The following is a 17,615-nucleotide window of genomic DNA, read 5'->3' as shown; positions in this document are numbered from 1 at the left end:
TCCTTTTGCCTCCTTTCCCCCACCGACAACATGCACTCATTCTCTCACAGTTCTGATCTGAGTGAATTTTATGCAACTACCAGTGGTGCAAATCAAAAACTTAGAATCTTTTATTGTACATTCCTCTATTCTGCCACATCCCTGATCTATTAGTAAGTATTTTGAAATTTATCTTCTAAATAAATTTCAAGTTATTTCACTTCTCTCCATTACTACCCTAATCCAATCTATCATTAGCTCCTCTCTTTCCTGAAACATTGCACTGGCCTCCTATGTGTCTTATCACTGCCCTCTCACTACCCCCATATGTATTTCAGTTTTTCTAGGTAAATATGCTCATGTTAACATCTTTAAAATCTTCTTTAACATCTCATTGCCATGAGGATGAAGACAAACTCCGTCCACATCCTAAAAATACCTGCAAGATGTTTTTCGTGTCTACCTCTCCAATCTCGTCCCACACTTGCTCCCCCAGCTCCTTCTACTGCAGATGCATGTCATTGGTCCTTCAACAAATATTACTGAACAATAATTTTATTTCAAGTGCTGGGGTTATAGTAGTAAACAAAGAAAATATTCACATCATCAGAAATTGCATTCTGTTGAGGAAAGACAGATAAGAAATAATAAAATACAATCAGTTATAGTTGCCGTGAACTTTTCTGCCGTAAGTTGATCATACATGCTATTTTTACCTCCTGGAATGAATTCTCATACCCTTTTCACACAGTTATCTTACCCCTCATTTCTCAGATCAGGGTCCCTTGCTTAGGATTGCCTCCTCTGGAATCATAGACTGAACCCATTCTACTGTAAACTCTCATAGAACCATGTACTTTTTTTAGTGGCACTTGTCATGATCATGACTTTATATTGAGTTATATGATTAATAGATTGATATTTGTCTTAACCAGCAAGCTGTAAGAAACTACTTTGGTTTTCCTTTTCCATAACATATCTTGGGTCTAGAATGAATACCACATAACAGTAGACTACCCAATGCTAGAGGCTTTGTTCTGTTTTGTTCACTGATGTGTCCCAATCAGCTAGTCAGTAGGGAGAAAAAAAAAACTCTCTCTCTGTCTAAAATCTCTCTCTCTCTAAAATCTGTCTCTCTCTGTCTCTATTATATAGCATAATACTTTGGTCTCTTGATTGAATATGATGTATTATGTGAGTATATGAAAATATTGTAAAAGGAGACTGGGGAATTTGAGCAATGTCTTAGATATATAAAAATAAAAACTTTTGAGATTAAAGATGTTGCACAGTTTCTATGTTTTTAGGTTACCAACAGATGATGACTTGGATTGGAAGGTCAATTGTTAGTCACAGTTGGTGCGGGAGTCTCTAAGAACACAGTTTCTGAAGAATTCATTTCAAAAATCTTATTTACTGATTACACATATTTGAGAATGGTATAATCTGTTTTAAACTAGGATTTTCAACTAAACTAGAATTTGTATACTTTTTTGAAGTGCATAGTCAGAAATACAAGTTTTATACCCAATTCCAATTTCTCTTTAAGATTATCTTTGCATATTTCTTAAAAACCTCATCTTAAGAACATGAATATTTATTTTTTGTGCATTTAAGTAATTACATAAAGTTTTTGATCCTGAAAGTTGTTTAAAGATAATTTTTAGATATCCATAAGAATAAATATTTCTGAAATTCAGGAGATATACTTCAACATGCCTTAAACATATATGTCTTTACTTTTAGAAATGTGTGTAACTTTGAAGTGTGTAAACATTGACATGTCTAGTCTCATGTCTATAGTCTGTTGACTATGATCAATTTTAAATAAAAATGAATATTATCTATTTTTAATAAAAATGACTTATGAACAGGCACTTTTCAAAAGAAGACATTTATGCAGCTAACAAGCATATGAAAAAATGCTCCTCACTGGTCCCTAGAGAAATACAAATCAAAACCACATTGAGATACCATCTCATGCCAGTTAGAATGGTGATCATTAAAAAATTTGGAGACAACAGATGCTGGAGAAGATATGTAGAAATGGGAACAATTTTACACTGTTGGGAGTGTAAATTAGTTCAACCATTGTGGAAGACAGTGTGGCAATACTTCAAGGATCTAGAACTAGAAATACCGTTTGAACCAGCAATCCCATTATTGGGTATATACCCAAAGGATTATAAATCATTCTGTTATGAAGACACATGCACACATATGTTCATTGCGGCACTGTTTACAATAGTAAAGATTTGGAACCAACCCAAATGCCCATCAATGACATACTGGATAAAGAAATTGTGGTACATATACATCATGGAATGCAGCCATTAAAAAAGGATGAGTTCATGTCCTTTGGAGGGACATAGATGAATCTGGAAACCATCATTCTCAGCAAACTGACACAAGAACAGAAAACCACACACCACATGTTCTCACTCATAGGTGGGTGTTGAACAATGAGAACACATGGACACAGGGAGGGGAACATCACACACTGGGATATGTTAGGGGCTGAGGGGCTAGGGGAGTGATAGTAGTGGGTGGGGAGGTTGGGGAGGGATAACATTAGGAGAAATATCTAATGTAGGTGAAGGGGAGATGGAGGCAGCAAACCACCATGGCACGTGTATACCTAGGTAACAATCCTTTAAGGTCTACAAGTTTCCAAACTTAAAGTATAATTTTAAAAAAATAGAAAAAAAAATGACTTATTTGCCCTACTAACTTAAAGTATTATGCACAAATGACTTTATAATGGTTTCTGTTGTTTTAAGGTGGTGGAACAAATTATTTTGTCCTTCTAACCAATTTTTCCAAAGCAAAAGTGAAACTTTAAATTTTCAAATTAACTTAGTTTTGTTAGAAGCATGTATTTTTCTATGTATAGGTAATTGTCTTCTATTATTTATATACTAGGTATATTTCATTTATGAAATTTGTTAGAAGCATATATTTCTATGCATAGCTCATTGTCTTCTATAATTTATATACTAGGTATATTTCATTTATGAAATTTGTTAGAAGCATATATTTCTATGCATAGCTCATTGTCTTCTATTTATATACTAGGTAGATTTCATTTATATACAGTCTTAAAGTATTTTGGGTATTTTAATAAAAACAACACACTAATGTTTTAAGCATGTCAAATGATTCACAGCCCCTTCCTACAACTTTCAAAATGCCTTTCAAAGTCTACCACATTTGCCACATTTTAATTATACCTTTTCTGTTCTAATTTTGTATAAGCTTTCTTTCATCTGTTTATATAAGCATTAGAATTCTTGTCTCTATGCTAAAATCTGTATTTATAAATTCATGGACTTTGTCTCTACTAGACACACTAGAGGGATTTCATGTTTATTAATCTGAAAAACTGGGCTCAGGAAAGCTCATTTTTAATGCTTAGTGTGCTAAATGCCTGAATTGGCAAATAACATGTCTTACAAGAAGGGCAAACTCCTTCAAGACCCATTATCCCTAGAAGGAGTATTCTTAGAGTAATCTTAAGGAACGGTTTCTGTAGATGATTGGTGATATATTGCATATAATACCAGTCAGAATTCATGCTGATTTGATTGTAACCTTGGGTTTTCTCAGTAAAATACAGGTTTTCACAAATATTGTTTGAAATTAAGTTTGCAAGTTTTAACTTGATATCACAATACATATCTTTATCCCATTTGTGTCAGCTTGTGAGGGAATTTTAGGGACTACATAAGACTGTTAAATTTACTATGTGTGACAAATTCATTTACTATAATTTAATGCCCATTTTTGAAGGGAAATCTTCATGTTCTATATTTTTGTCATGAAATTGTTCCATAAGGTTAAAAGGTTAAATAGTTCCTCTACTTACTGTGCAACTTCTTTGGTCAGTGTGATTTTACTCATGTTTCTACTCATGTTTGTCAGTGTGATATACTCATGTTTATACTGCAGTGTGATTTTTATACTACAGTGCTAGAGGACAAAGTAGTTTATAGAATGACCAACATAGTACTGACCCAATTATAGCTGGATTGGAGGGGCCATTCGTGCTTTATGGGAGCTTCCTATGGTTCTCTTCCGGCGGTACCCACACCATAAGGCAAGGAGTGTCATAGGGCCCAGGTGTGAGCGTGTGGAACCAGTGTTCCCCTCGTCATACTCTAGTACATATTCTGAGCACCTGAAACCCCCAAGTCCTTGCCTATTTGGTCCCAAACCCAACTCCAGGACCTATTTCAGTCTGCTCCTTCAGTTCATCTACATGCGAACAGACCTCATTGTTAGTGAATGAACAACTAGGTCTGCAGGGTTTCCAAGAAGTGGATATATGCAGGGGATGTGTGACGGAAGCTGGCAGTGTGGGTTTAGTGTCCATCTTCCCAAGGGTAGACCATAGTACAGATGTACATACCTCATACCTAAAGGATTCCAGGACATGAGTCTATACAGAGGGCTCAGTGGTATGGGAATGGATGACCACGCAAATGTGAGCATAACCTTTTGTAGTACTGTACATAACTAAGAGTGAGTCTAGGCCTTTTAATACCGATCTGTTCTGGCACAGGTGGAGTTCTAGAAATCTAAATTCTCTAAGGCTCTTTGCCTAATTGGAAGTATACTGATAGGGAAGTAATTAATGCAAAGCCAATATGAATAAGAAGGTCTAACTGTCATGGTAGAAGTATAGAATTTATTTTATTTTATTGTTAACTTGGCTTATAACTCTAAATATTTTAACTTATGCTATAGAAGCTTCCATTTGCACTACTACCCTAGGCTCAACAAATGTTAGAAGTCTATACAGGGATTTCAAATTCTGTTTTCTAAAATCAGTATTAATTAATTTATTAGAAAATTTGACTCTTTTTATAAAGCTTTTGATCCTAAAGGGAACCTTGAGGTATTTGGGTCCACTCACTCACAATGGGAAATCACTTTCTAGAAATCATAAAAGATGTTTATTCTGCTTCTGTTTTAATATTTTTAGAAAACAGGTAACTCAATATTAAAGGCAAATGTTTCTAATTTTTAAATAAATTTATGTTTCAAAACATTGTTTTTAATGTTTAGTTCTGTTCTTTTTTCTTCATTTATTTATGTGAAACAGGGCTCAGTGTTCTCCCTGTCCAGCCTAAGCCAAAAATTAGTAGCAGGATGTTTTTCCACACTGACACCTTTATTTGAGGATAAGAATTCACTGACTTTTCTTAATTGGATTGTGAATACTTTATGTATTTTTGTACATGCCATTCACTTTTACATTCATTCACTGAAAATTTATCAAGTACCCAATGCCCAAGGGCTTTTTATTCATTCCTTAGCTCAGAAAAGAGTCTCTGAGTGCTGTCATTATTTCACAGTATTAATTTTAATTTTACTAGAATAAAAAATAATAAGCTATACTTTATAACAAATGTGTTTATTTCTCTATGGGAGAACTTTTGTTTGATGACTAAGAAATTTCTCATTCAGACATTGCTTCTTCCTTGAGTTTATTTTATTAAAAATTTTTACTGATTTGGAAGAACAATGCGATGACATTTCTTTCAAAAATATGTTGTGGGAAACAAGGAATATAGATTGCTAAGAGAATATAATTATGCAAATATAATTGATGCAGAAATGCCTGACGTATCCACACAAAAATATTAGAACTAATAAGTAAGTTTAGCAAGGTTGCAGGACACAGCACATACAAAAATAAATTGTATTTCTATTCATCAACAAAAAAGGGTCTGAAAATGAAGTTTTAAAATTCCATTTACAGTAGTAACAAAGGAGAAAATACTTAGGAATGAATTTAACAAATAAGTGCAAGGCTTGTATGGCAAAAATTTAAAACCTTGTTGAAAGATATTAAAGGAGCACTAATTAAATGTAAATGCATCTCATTTTCACCATTTGAAAGACTAAATATTGCTAAGATGATAATATCCCTTATTGATCTACAGATTCAGTAAAATCCCTATCAAAATTTCAGGTGCTTTCTTATATAACTGACTAAATAATCTAAAAATTTATATAGAAATCCAAGGGACCTAAAACCACAAAAAGAACTGTGAAAAGGATTAACACATGTGGAGAACTCATACTTTGTGATTTAAAAATTTACTACAAAGATACAGTAATAAAAAATTTGTAGGCCGGGTGCAGTGGCTCACATGCCTGTAATCCCAGCACTTTGGAAGGCCACGATGGGTGGATCACTGAGGTCAGGAGTTCAAGAGCAGCCTGGGCAACATGGTGAAACCCTGTCTCTACTAAATATGCAAAAATTAGCTGGGTGTGGTGGTGGACACCTGTAATCCCAGCTACTTGAGAGCCTGAAGCAGGGAATCACTTGAATCAGGAGGCAGAGGTTGCAGTGAGCAGAGATTGTGCCTCTGCACTCCAGCCTGGGCAACAGAGAGAGACTCCATCTCAAAAAAAAAAAAAAATCCAAAAATAGACCCTTAGACATTCGTAGTTAATTGATTTTTTTACAAGGGTTCCAAGAACATCCAATGCGGAAAAACCATGGTCATTTCAACAAGTGGTGGTAGAACAGCTGGTTATCCACATGCAAAGGAATGAAGTTGGACTCTTACCTTGTTTTTTTTTTTTTTTTTTTTTTTCTTTTTTTTCTTTTTTTTTTTTTTTTTTAATTTTTTATTGGATTATAGGTTTTGGGGTACATGAGCAGAGCATGCAAGACAGTTGCGTAGGTACACACATGGCAGTGTGCTTTGCTTTTCTTCTCCCCTTCACCCACATTTGGCATTTCTCCCCAGGCTATACCTCCCCACCTCCCCCTCCCACTGGCCCTCCCCTTTTCCCACCAATAGACCCCAGTGTTTAGTACTCCCCTTTCTGTGTCCATGTGTTCTCATTTTTCATCACCCACCTATGAGTGAGAATATGCAGTGTTTCATTTTCTGTTCTTGTGTCAGTTTGCTGAGGATGATGTTTTCCAGATTCATCCATGTCCCTACAAACGACACGAACTCATCATTTCTGATTGCTGCATAATATTCCATGGTGTATATGTGCCACATTTTTCCAATCCAGTCTATTATCAATGGGCATTTGGGTTGATTCCAGGTCTTTGCTATTGTAAACAGTGCTGCAATGAACATTCGTGTACATGTGTCCTTACCTTGTTTATAAAAATTTAGCTCAATATGGATCAAGTAATTAAATGTAAGAGCTGAAGTTATAAAATTCCTGGAAAAAAAAAAACAGGAGCATATTTACCACTATGGGTTAGGCAGTCGTTTCTTAGATATGACACAAAAGTTAAGTGGCGAAGAAAAAACAAAATAAATTGAACCACATCGAAATTATAACTTCCATGGTGCAAATGATATCAAGGAGTGATAAGAAAACATGCAGAAGAGGAAAAATATTTGGAAATTATTTTTTCTGATAAGGGAAGTGTATCCAAGGGTATAAAGAACTTTTATGACTCAGTAATAAAATGATAATTCATTTAAAAATTGACAGCAAACTTGAGTGTTTATTTATAGAAGATACCAAATTTACAATTATCATATTAATATACGTCCAACATCATTGGTTATTAAAGAACTGTGAATCAAATTCTCAATGTAATATCACTGCATACATACTATAATGGCTAAAATTAAACAATAGCAAGTGTCAGTGAAGATGAGGAGATCCTGGAATCCTCCTGAGTTGCTGGCATGATTGTAAAATGGTACAGTAACTTTGGAATATATTTTAGCATTTTTTAAAAATGTTAAATGTATAGCTACTATGACTTATTCCAATTCCAGGAATTTACTCACGATAATGCATTAAAGTAGCTTTCTCCTTTGGAGTTGGGTGAAGGGGTTATTGTTAAAGGGAAATGATGTATAATTTTTTCCTGGAGATTAAAAATCATCACAAACATTGACCCTTATATATATTAGGGCTTATTTTCAAAACAATTCAACAAGTCAAGATGTGGTTTCACAATTTTATATGAGATCTATTTATATTTTTGAGGCCCATAAAAATTAGGACATATTTTTGATTAGTCTGACTTCAAAAATTGTGGCTGTTTTATCTTTCATCTCCAGCCACAGAATCAGTTTACAAAATGCTGACCTATTTACCTAAAACAAAGGGACCATATAAGATTTCAGATACACCTTAAATTTAACAGAACAATCTCCAATGAAGTATTTATCCCCCGGAAAACATATGTAAATATATATGCATATGTGTATATAGGTATGGGTATGTCTATACATATATAAATATATACATTAAATACATATATATTCATTTTAAATATATTTAAAGAGAGTATCTTAACTTCTTTGATAGTATTAGTATTTATTATATTCAGCCAAAATATTGATGCTGAGGGAGATGGCCTTCCAATTTATATTTAATCATTCATAAATACTAGAAATATATTTAATAAACTTCTCAATTTGCTTTGCGTAAGTTTTGCTTCTTGAAATATACAGGTAATAAATTAGGAATAGAATGAGCAACAAAAAGTAATGACTGTTTCGTTGTGTCCCTTGCAACGAATGATCACAGGATAAGCAGGAGTTTAAAAAAGGTGTAACATCACCTTCTTCTACTTCCCAATAATTTATACATAGTAAGATGCTCTTTATAACATGTGCTGAGTGAATGAAATAATTTGATGAAGAAACTGTGCCCTGGGCACAAATGATGGATTTGAAGCAGGTCACATTCAGTTCTATTTAAATACCTCATGCTATTGACATAGCTGGAATTTTTACCTCTAATGAATAATGGCTCGCCTCTATATATTCAGGAAAATTGAGTTTTAAACACAAGGAATGCCTAATGTAATTAGAGTTCTGAACATCTTGAAAATAAATTAATACAAATTCAAGCACATCTGCTTGTAGCATTTCTGTAAATTGAGTCTAAATGGTGAATGTCATTTTATATAATTATCACAGTAAAAGTAGGATCAAGGAAAAACGTCTTTTAGTTTGAACCAAACGAATGCAGCTTGAGTTGCTGATTTTAAATGTGTTGTTTTCTTTTCATTAAGATAGTAGATCTCAAGATATCTTTGGCAACAGTAAAGCCTCTTATTTTTTCACACACACATAGGACATATGTTCTACTCATGCTCTGAAAATAAATGCAATTGAATATGAATCTGAGAAAATCAGAAATAACTTAGTAGTAAGTACAGGTTGTTCCCAATTAATAATTCATTTAAAGAAATCAGATGTGTTGCTTTTCATATTAATATCAGATCTGTTGATTTATGAGATATATTGAATAAAAATAAGCTGAGAGCTTATTTTCCAATTTTTATATGAAAAAAATTACAGTGCATATCTTGTCAACTCAAAACCTTCAAACAATTTCTTAAAATATAACCAAAATTGTACTTAACCATTAACATATAAGTAACAAGAGATTATGCTAGGTTGTAAAATGCTTAAAATGTCATTTTCTAATCATTGATCAATAAGGTTGTTAAAGTTTTTTTGAATTCCTATCACCTCTCTGAGATGTCACCCTTTTGTTATAGTTTTCAAGATGTGTACATGATATTAAAACCTATCAGGTTATAAAAATGTATTGCATTTTGTGGAAATAAATATGAATTTTAAAGTTTAGTGCCATATTTTATGGAAATAAACGTAAGTTTTCTTGTGTAAATAACAGTCTAAAAATCACTGTATTGAGAGCTGCATATGTTTAATGAAATTTTTATATTAAAAACCAAGGGATATTCTTCTAGAAAGATTTATTCAGAGGGACAGGCTGATGAGTGACGTGACTCAGTTTAAATTTTAAGTTATCTATTATAATGAGTGCTGGGAGTGAAAAATAATAGATGTGATATGGTCTTTGGCTTCAAGGAAGTCATAGTGTAATAAGGAAAACACTTTCAAATAGCACATTAAAAAGTGATAAAAGTGCAGCATTTAGAGTACAAAGTGCTAAGGGAGACCTGAGATGAGGCAATAATGCAATATGAGTATTAAACTTGGGCCTGCCTTAATGATGGAGTAATATCCTACTTGTCAGAGGAAGAAGGGAAGATTATCAGCAAAAGCCTAAGGACTCTGAGAGTACCGTTTGCTTAGACTGTATATGAGGATAGAATACAGCGTGCCTGTTTCAAGGTGGCAAGAAAGAAGTCTAGAAAGTGGGGAGAAACAAGATTAGAATGGTTGATCCATTTTTAGTGACCAGAGAAAAATTAGAGGTTAACCTTCAGACAGTGAGAAGCAGGTACATGACAGGGTAGTGACACTTATACATTCGACAAAGATTTGAATGCTTAGTACAGCCAGGGAATAAACACAGTTCATATACCATATTCCAACAGAAGAGAGATATGTGGAATGCTCAGATCTGTGTTTTAGAAAGACAGCTTGGATATGGAAAATAAGTTTTACATGGATTTTCAGGGAAACTGAAATACCTGATGTACCTCTTGCATTCCAAGGTGTATCCAGCAAGGGAATAAAATTTCATTGATTTATATCTAACTCTTAATGAAACAACAGAAAATACACATCTCTTTAATGAAATATTGATAAGCAATGTCCAAAAAATTTAGTTACTAAGAAATCTTCCTTTGAATTCCAAAATATAGAAATAATAAAGAAGACTCAATATTAAAAAGAAATTAATATAAAAATAAAATGGCAGGTTCTAACACCCAGACATTTATTTAAATGTTCCTAAACAATATTTTGGGATTAAGAAAATAAAATATCAGAAATTCTACAAATAAATTTCAATGAAAAGACAACTAGTCAGAATCTACAGGCACAGATAAAAAAGTTTTTTAAAGGAAAACTCATAACATTAAGTATTTTTACCAGTAAAAAATGTAAAAATAAAAGGAATTAAATAGGCAACTAAAAATCTTTAAAAAGAAAACCAAGAGAAAGCATAATTCAGAAAATAATATTCACAAAGAAAATGAGGGAGTGGTGAGTCAAGAGCAAAACTAAACATTTTATACAAAATAGCTCTACCTTCTTACTGTAACCTCCGTTTGACTTAAACCAATGAGTTAAGTGGTGCAAGTGGATGCAGACATGATCTAACTTGGCTCTTGTAATCCTCACATAATCTTGGTACTTTGATGATAACCACATCAAATACAGTCAATGAAGGCTAAAATAAAGTTTTGGATGAATATATACATTAATAAACTGAAAGATCAGAAAACACTAAACTCTCTGTAGTCTAACATTTTTTTCAACTAAAGATAAGTGGGCTCTAATATATTGAGTGTATTTTCCCAATGATACGACAGGTAAATTTAAATAGACAATATATAATCAAGTATGGAAAAAGGATTCAGTGCCACTATACGACACTGTCTAGTTATTGGAGAATGATAATACTATGGACACTTTTAAATTTTTATGAATACCTATATTGTCTAAATGTTCATAAGTTAGACACAAAGAACATGCATTAATTATTAAATTAAGTTAACATGCATTAATTATTAAATTAAAAAGTTATTTTAAATTGAAAATAAAATAATAAAGGTGCTATTTAAATTAGGTTTCTTTGGTTTTAAACCCAGGCAAATTTGGCATATACCATTTTGTTACTTATGCATTTGACAAATGCAAGTATTGAGCTATTACTCCTGGAGATATGCCAAAGAAGGCAAGATAACTCCCTGAAAGTATTAGGAGGGCAAAATAATACCCCCAAAATTTGAAAGAAAATTGCAGAATTGAACAGAAATAGCAGTGGAAATGCTATTTCATGTAACTGTGTTTCTTGATGGGAATGTTATTAGAATTAATTATGGCCTGATAAAATTGCAAATGTCTAAAAAAAGCCTAAGGTAGTAGTTTTATGGATAGCAAATAATGTCAGACAAACTCAATTTACTTTATGAAAAAGTAACAAGGTAGAAGCCTTGTGAGGCAGCTTCTTCAGTGTGTTCTACATTACAATTGCCTCAGCAAGCTACAAAGTATGACATTATGTAGGTGCATGCACCCATAGGGCAGTGATCAAAAGTTTCTTCTTAGTAACAGAGGAAATAATGAATAGATTTTCTTTGCAGTTATCATAGTTCTGGTTGTAATAACTACATAGGGATTCAAAGATTGGAATAAAGATTGATTTTCAGTTTAAAGAGGCAGTTAGTTAAAATGACTTGTAAACACTTCTGTGTAGGAACATAGGAATCTGATGTTATACTAAATAGAAATTATGGACATATAACTTATTTTCAAACAGTTCAGTTTAGTTCAAGATACTTGTCTTTAAGGAAATTGTACCATGTAACTGATAAGATGATTATAAATGACTTTGTAAAATTTATGCAGTTGAGATTTCATGCAGGTATTACCTGGGTAAGTAATGTAATATTACTTCAAAATAATTGTTTTAAATTCCACACAACTCGAATAATTAGTATGTAAAAATATTACTAACTGGAATGTTTTAGGGATTTTTCTTTAAGTCATTTGAAAACGTGGGGGACAAATTTAGGTTAACTATAGAATAACAAAGAAAAAAACTGCTAGATAAAATGCATATTCCTCTTACCTTTGGAAGTAGTCAGACCTTTAAAAAATAATTGTTTTAATATGCAGTATAAATAAATGTATATGAAAATTGTTCATACTTAATAACTATCATCACCTTTTCTCTACTCCAAGATAACAAAAAATAGAATGTTTTGTTCTATCCATAACAAAAGTAAAACACTGTCACATTCATATCTTAATTTAGTTAGTATTTTAGTACATTGACTAAGAGCAGAGAAAAAAAAGAAATATTTACTGATTATGTTATGGTTATAATAACTATGTCAAAAAATATAAAGGCAATTTGTAAAATGAATTTTTAACAATTCTTCAAAATACTTATTTTACATGGTTCATTGCATGAGATGACTGTAGCTATACAGTCTTCTAATATCTCATTCCTACCTTGTCAGTATTGTTTCTCAGATAGACAAATGTAAGTTGGTTTCCTTGTTTGCTTGCCTTCTGCTGTGATTGGTTTTAAATATTACATATGATGTTATCCTTAAAAATACAATGTGGCTGCCTTCCTTTGTTCTTCAGTGGTCCAGAGGCTTACCATTACAGTCAAAATAAAAAGCAGAAAACATTATGTATCCTACAATTCTTACATGATCTGTTCTATAATCACCTAGCAAGTCTTTTTTCTACATTCACTATTCTTCAGCCCCACAGGCTTTCTTGCTTCTTGCTATTCCAAGAGCAAGTAAAGCATGTTTTTCATAGAACTGTTAAGCTATTCTTAGTATTCTCATGGCTTACTCTTCTCTGTCATTCAGGGCTTTGCTCAAATATCACCCTGCAAATCTGAAGTAATAGCCCACTCTCCTTGATATTCTTTTTTTTTTTTTTTTTTTTTTTTTTGAGAGGAGTTTAGCTCTTGTTACCCAGGCTGGAATGCAATGGTGCAATCTTGGCTCACTGCAACCTCCGCCTCCTGGGATCAGGCAATTCTCCTGCCTCAGCCTCCTGAGTCACTGGGATTACAGGCATGCGCCACCATGCCAGCTAATTTTTTGTATTTTTGGTAGAGACGGGGTTTCACCATGTGGGTAGGATGGTCTCGATCTCTTGACCTTGTGATCCACCCGCCTCGGCCTCCCAAAGTGCTGGGATTACAGGCTTGAGCCATCGCACTCGGCCCCCTCCTTGATATTTTTAGCAGCTACATTGTGTTTATTCTTTGCTCTAACCCATAACCATATTTGTGTCCATGTATTCTTTTTCTCATTGTTCATTTTCCATATTAGAATATACAGTCTATATAACCGTATTTGTGCCCATGTATTCTTTTTCTCATTGTTCATTTTCCATATTAGAATATACAGTCTCTAAAAGAAGAGATATTTTATTTTTTTCTGTTGTATTTCTGGTGCCTAGGAGAGGTTTAACATTTTCCATGGAATAAATTAATTCAAAAATGAAGGGGTGGATAAGTATGCTTCAAAATGTCAAATCTGGTAATATTCTAAAGTTTTTCTTAAAACATCTAGATAAATAATGTCATGTTGATGAATACCAGTTACCATTTATAGATTTGATTTCATCCTTTATATGACTTTTCTATAACCCTTGTAAAATATCATGCAATTTTTCTTTACTACCTATTTTAGCTAACTTAATAATTACCATTTTAATTTTTTTATTTTCTTAGGAATAATTCTGAGTAAAAATAAAGCATATAATCTTAAAATGTATTTTGTTTATTTATTGCTGCTGGAAAAAATTATGTTTGCTAAAATAGTTTAATGAAAGGACGTATTTTACCTTTTTATTGTATTTGAAGGTGTTAAAATTAATTGCATTCATCAATTGTTTCACAGAAGACACCGACATTTTCAATGATTGCTTTTTAGTTTGAGTTGACAGAGGTTCTCTTAAATACAGTAACAGCATTAACATATCTGTTCATGAGATGCCGTTTCAGGCCTTTTATTCATCAAAATGTTATTTGAGAAGAGAAGTAATATGAACAATCAGCATGTTTATGATAATATTTTTCCTCTTTTCACTTGTCTTCTTCTTGTGATTTTTTTTCCAGAAATTGAAAAATTTCAAGGTTCTGATGGAAAAAAGGAAGACGAAGAAAAGAAATATCTTGATGTCATCAGCAACAAAAACATAAAGCTCTCAGAAAGAGTTCTGATTCCTGTCAAGCAATATCCAAAGGTACCACCAAATATACTTTACTTTCATAGAACTGAGGGAAAAATGATAAAATAAGATGATATTTTATTTGTCAACGTTTATAAAATAAATATTTGAAGCTTTATTAGGTAAGTATATGCAAGCACGTGATATTGACATGAGGGAAGGAACATTTTTGAAAGGGTAATGATGAGGGTAATTTTCAGCTGAAGGCTACAGCATTTTTGTTCTGTGAATGTAGGAGGCAAAATCAGATATTCTATTCATTTATTCAAAGTATAAATGATTCATCAATTTGTCCAAATATGAACATCCATTTCACTATGTTTGGTTCATGTTAAAGTATATATCCTTATTATAAAAGGGAGTAGAGTTAATGATACTAAATATGTAACATTAGAAAATCAGCAAGTAATCATTATTAATATAGGTAAGACAATCGCATGGTGGTTATTAGACTCTTAGATTACAACCCATAGTCTTCTATATTCAAGGTTCATTCATAAAATAATTATGATATGGTTCTTAATGTTGTTTCTTTCTTTAAACTATTTTTTTACTGGTAGATCATTGATTATGAAAGATAGCATTCAGTGGCATGGTTTCATCAGTTATATTCATAAATGTCAGTGGGTAAAAGGAGGAATTTTTTTTGGTGAAATGAATGGAGGAAGCTAAAATGTAAATTCAACGATTCAAGCTGATAATTTACTTTCTGAAGAGTGAATGTGAAGCAAGGACCATGTAATTATCCTAATAGTAATGATTACAGAAATAAATGCTCTAGTTTACCAATTGTCTTCTAATATAACAAACTTTAGTAAATATAATTAACTAGATGCTTTGTGTATAATTATTTCAAACAGAGATACAATTGATAAAGCCCAGCAAACCATGAAATTTATCTTTCAGATGAAGTATTTTGGGCATGCGATTTTGTTTAATTTTGTTGTTGTTGTGTTTTGTTTTGTTTTTGACCTAGACTCTGTTGCAAGAAAGCCGTGTTAAATAGGTATATGTTTTTAAAAATAAACTTTATTAGATTTGCTTTATAATAATGTTCTCTCAAATATTAAATTGAGCAGTCTTAGAAATATACATGAAAAATTTGCATAGTAGTAAAATAAGGTAGAAATATGTTGGAGTATAAGGAATAATATGTCCTCTTTCACTTGATCAATTAACCAGTATAATCTTGAATACAAGGTTCTTTTCTTAAATCATATATTTAAATATGGCATAACTTGATGGTGTTTCTTGGATTAACATTTTTTTATTCTCTGGATATGGGAAAGTCAATGACAGTTTAATACTTGCCTCTAAATAAAAATGTAGTTCTATAGTATCTGATCAAATTAAGCTGGCAAGATATATAAGGCCATAAAGTCTTGGCTCTTCAAGTGGTTTGATGCGGATTATTACCAGAGTCTGTGCTTGATTCAGAATGATGAATACCAAAATAAAAATATTCTATGGTGTCAAATTTTTGTGTTTAATTTCATAACGTATAAGAAAATGCTCAAACAATAAAACTGCTTGTTCTTAACTGCCGTGAATCACAGATCACCTGCAAACTGTTTTATCTCTTAGAATTTTTAAAATCATGGAATGCATAGGCTGGAACTAATCTTGGAAGTCACAGAATATATAAAACTTTTATTTTACGGATGAGGTAACTGAAAAATTATGAATTGCTCAGGGTCATACTTTTGTTATAGATGGAAATCTTTAGTACAGTTACTATTATTTTAGATTCTTCAATTTTGGTGAACATTACAATTTTAACTTGACTGATCAAGCCCACATATTAGCGTTATATTTTCATGTTAAATGTTGAAGATGTGAAAAATGATAGCACCCGATGGTTAATATAGTAGCTGTATGGAACAGTCTCAAATAACAAGTCATGCTTGAGAAAATTTATCATTTCTTTAAATGAGTAATAGCCTGACAAATGTCTTTAATTTATTTTTAAAGGAATATTCATTTCATTTAATTATCACACAAAAGAGACCTTTAGAGCTCTTTTATAGAGAAAGACTGAAATTCTGAGAAGCAGACTGTACTCACTTATCAAAATTGACCTACCTTGTTTTTCTGTTTTTATACTACAACAATCAATCATAATATTTGGGGAACAAATTATATCTTATACTTAATAGTCTTTTGAAAACAAACTGTATTTTATTATAAAAGTTGTGATATTTTCCTGCTGTTTATTGTCCACTTTTTAGAAAAATATCAGTGAGATAGAGTTAAGATTATGATCACTAAACTTGAGCTGTATTTGATGTACATTTATCAGCTGTAAAATGTGTGATGTGGTGTGATACTATGAGCTGTTGACAGAGTACAACAGTATTTATGGATTTAAAGTTTAATCTTTTATAATAAAAAAGTGATTTATCCTTCAGGGGGCCACACTGGTGAAAAACCTGCTTTATATAGCTTTCTCTCAGTTCCGTTTCTTCCCTTGATGCCTGCTGTCTGTTTGTACCAATAATTTATATGGTGATGATACATTCTTCTCAAAGAGCAATTAATGACTAAGGGAATTCTTGAGGAAATGGCCTTCTAAAGACTTGACTACATGACTTTTTTGGATAGATTGTGTTTCAGTTAGTCTGCAATTTCAAGTAAATTTGCTCAGTTGAATACTACAAGCAATTAAATGAAATTTAAAATTTAAATTATAAAAATGCTCTTTAAGAATCATTTATCTAGCTCTGGTGCTTTATATTTAATAATTTAACCTGGGGAAAATATGCCATATTATAATATTAAATTATTTTAATTAGCTGTTTTTCTTAATTGGCTTTATATATTTATAATAAAATTAATAGACGTGTAGTTGGGATTCATGCTAAATGAGTACACTTTAACTGCTCTTCCCTACAAAAATGAATAAAACAAATGGGCAACTATTCAGATGGTGAGTATATTACTTTGCTTCACTGCAGTAACTTTTTTACTTTGTGTATG

The 17,615-nt window shown here is 32.1% G+C and overlaps 1 protein-coding gene across 14 annotated transcripts in view; it reads left to right on the top strand.

Moving 5' to 3' along the window:
• KHDRBS2 (KH RNA binding domain containing, signal transduction associated 2) overlaps positions 1-17,615 on the top strand; it is a 656,950-nt gene that overhangs the window by 85,303 nt on the left and 554,032 nt on the right. For all 14 annotated transcript variants that reach the window (XR_013534311.1, XR_013534313.1, XR_013534310.1 and 11 more), the window contains exon 2: positions 14,527-14,654. Coding sequence is in view for 2 of the 14 variants with exons in the window: in XM_078369472.1 (XP_078225598.1) it covers positions 14,527-14,654 (128 nt within the window). In the remaining 12 variants the exon portion in view is untranslated. The remainder of the gene's footprint in view (positions 1-14,526; positions 14,655-17,615) is intronic.

This window comes from Callithrix jacchus, chromosome 4, assembly GCF_049354715.1.
Source record: "Callithrix jacchus isolate 240 chromosome 4, calJac240_pri, whole genome shotgun sequence".
Taxonomy (NCBI): domain Eukaryota; kingdom Metazoa; phylum Chordata; class Mammalia; order Primates; family Cebidae; genus Callithrix; species Callithrix jacchus.
The sequence above is the reverse complement of the archived record's forward strand: the minus strand, read 5'-3'. Positions and strand labels throughout refer to the sequence as shown.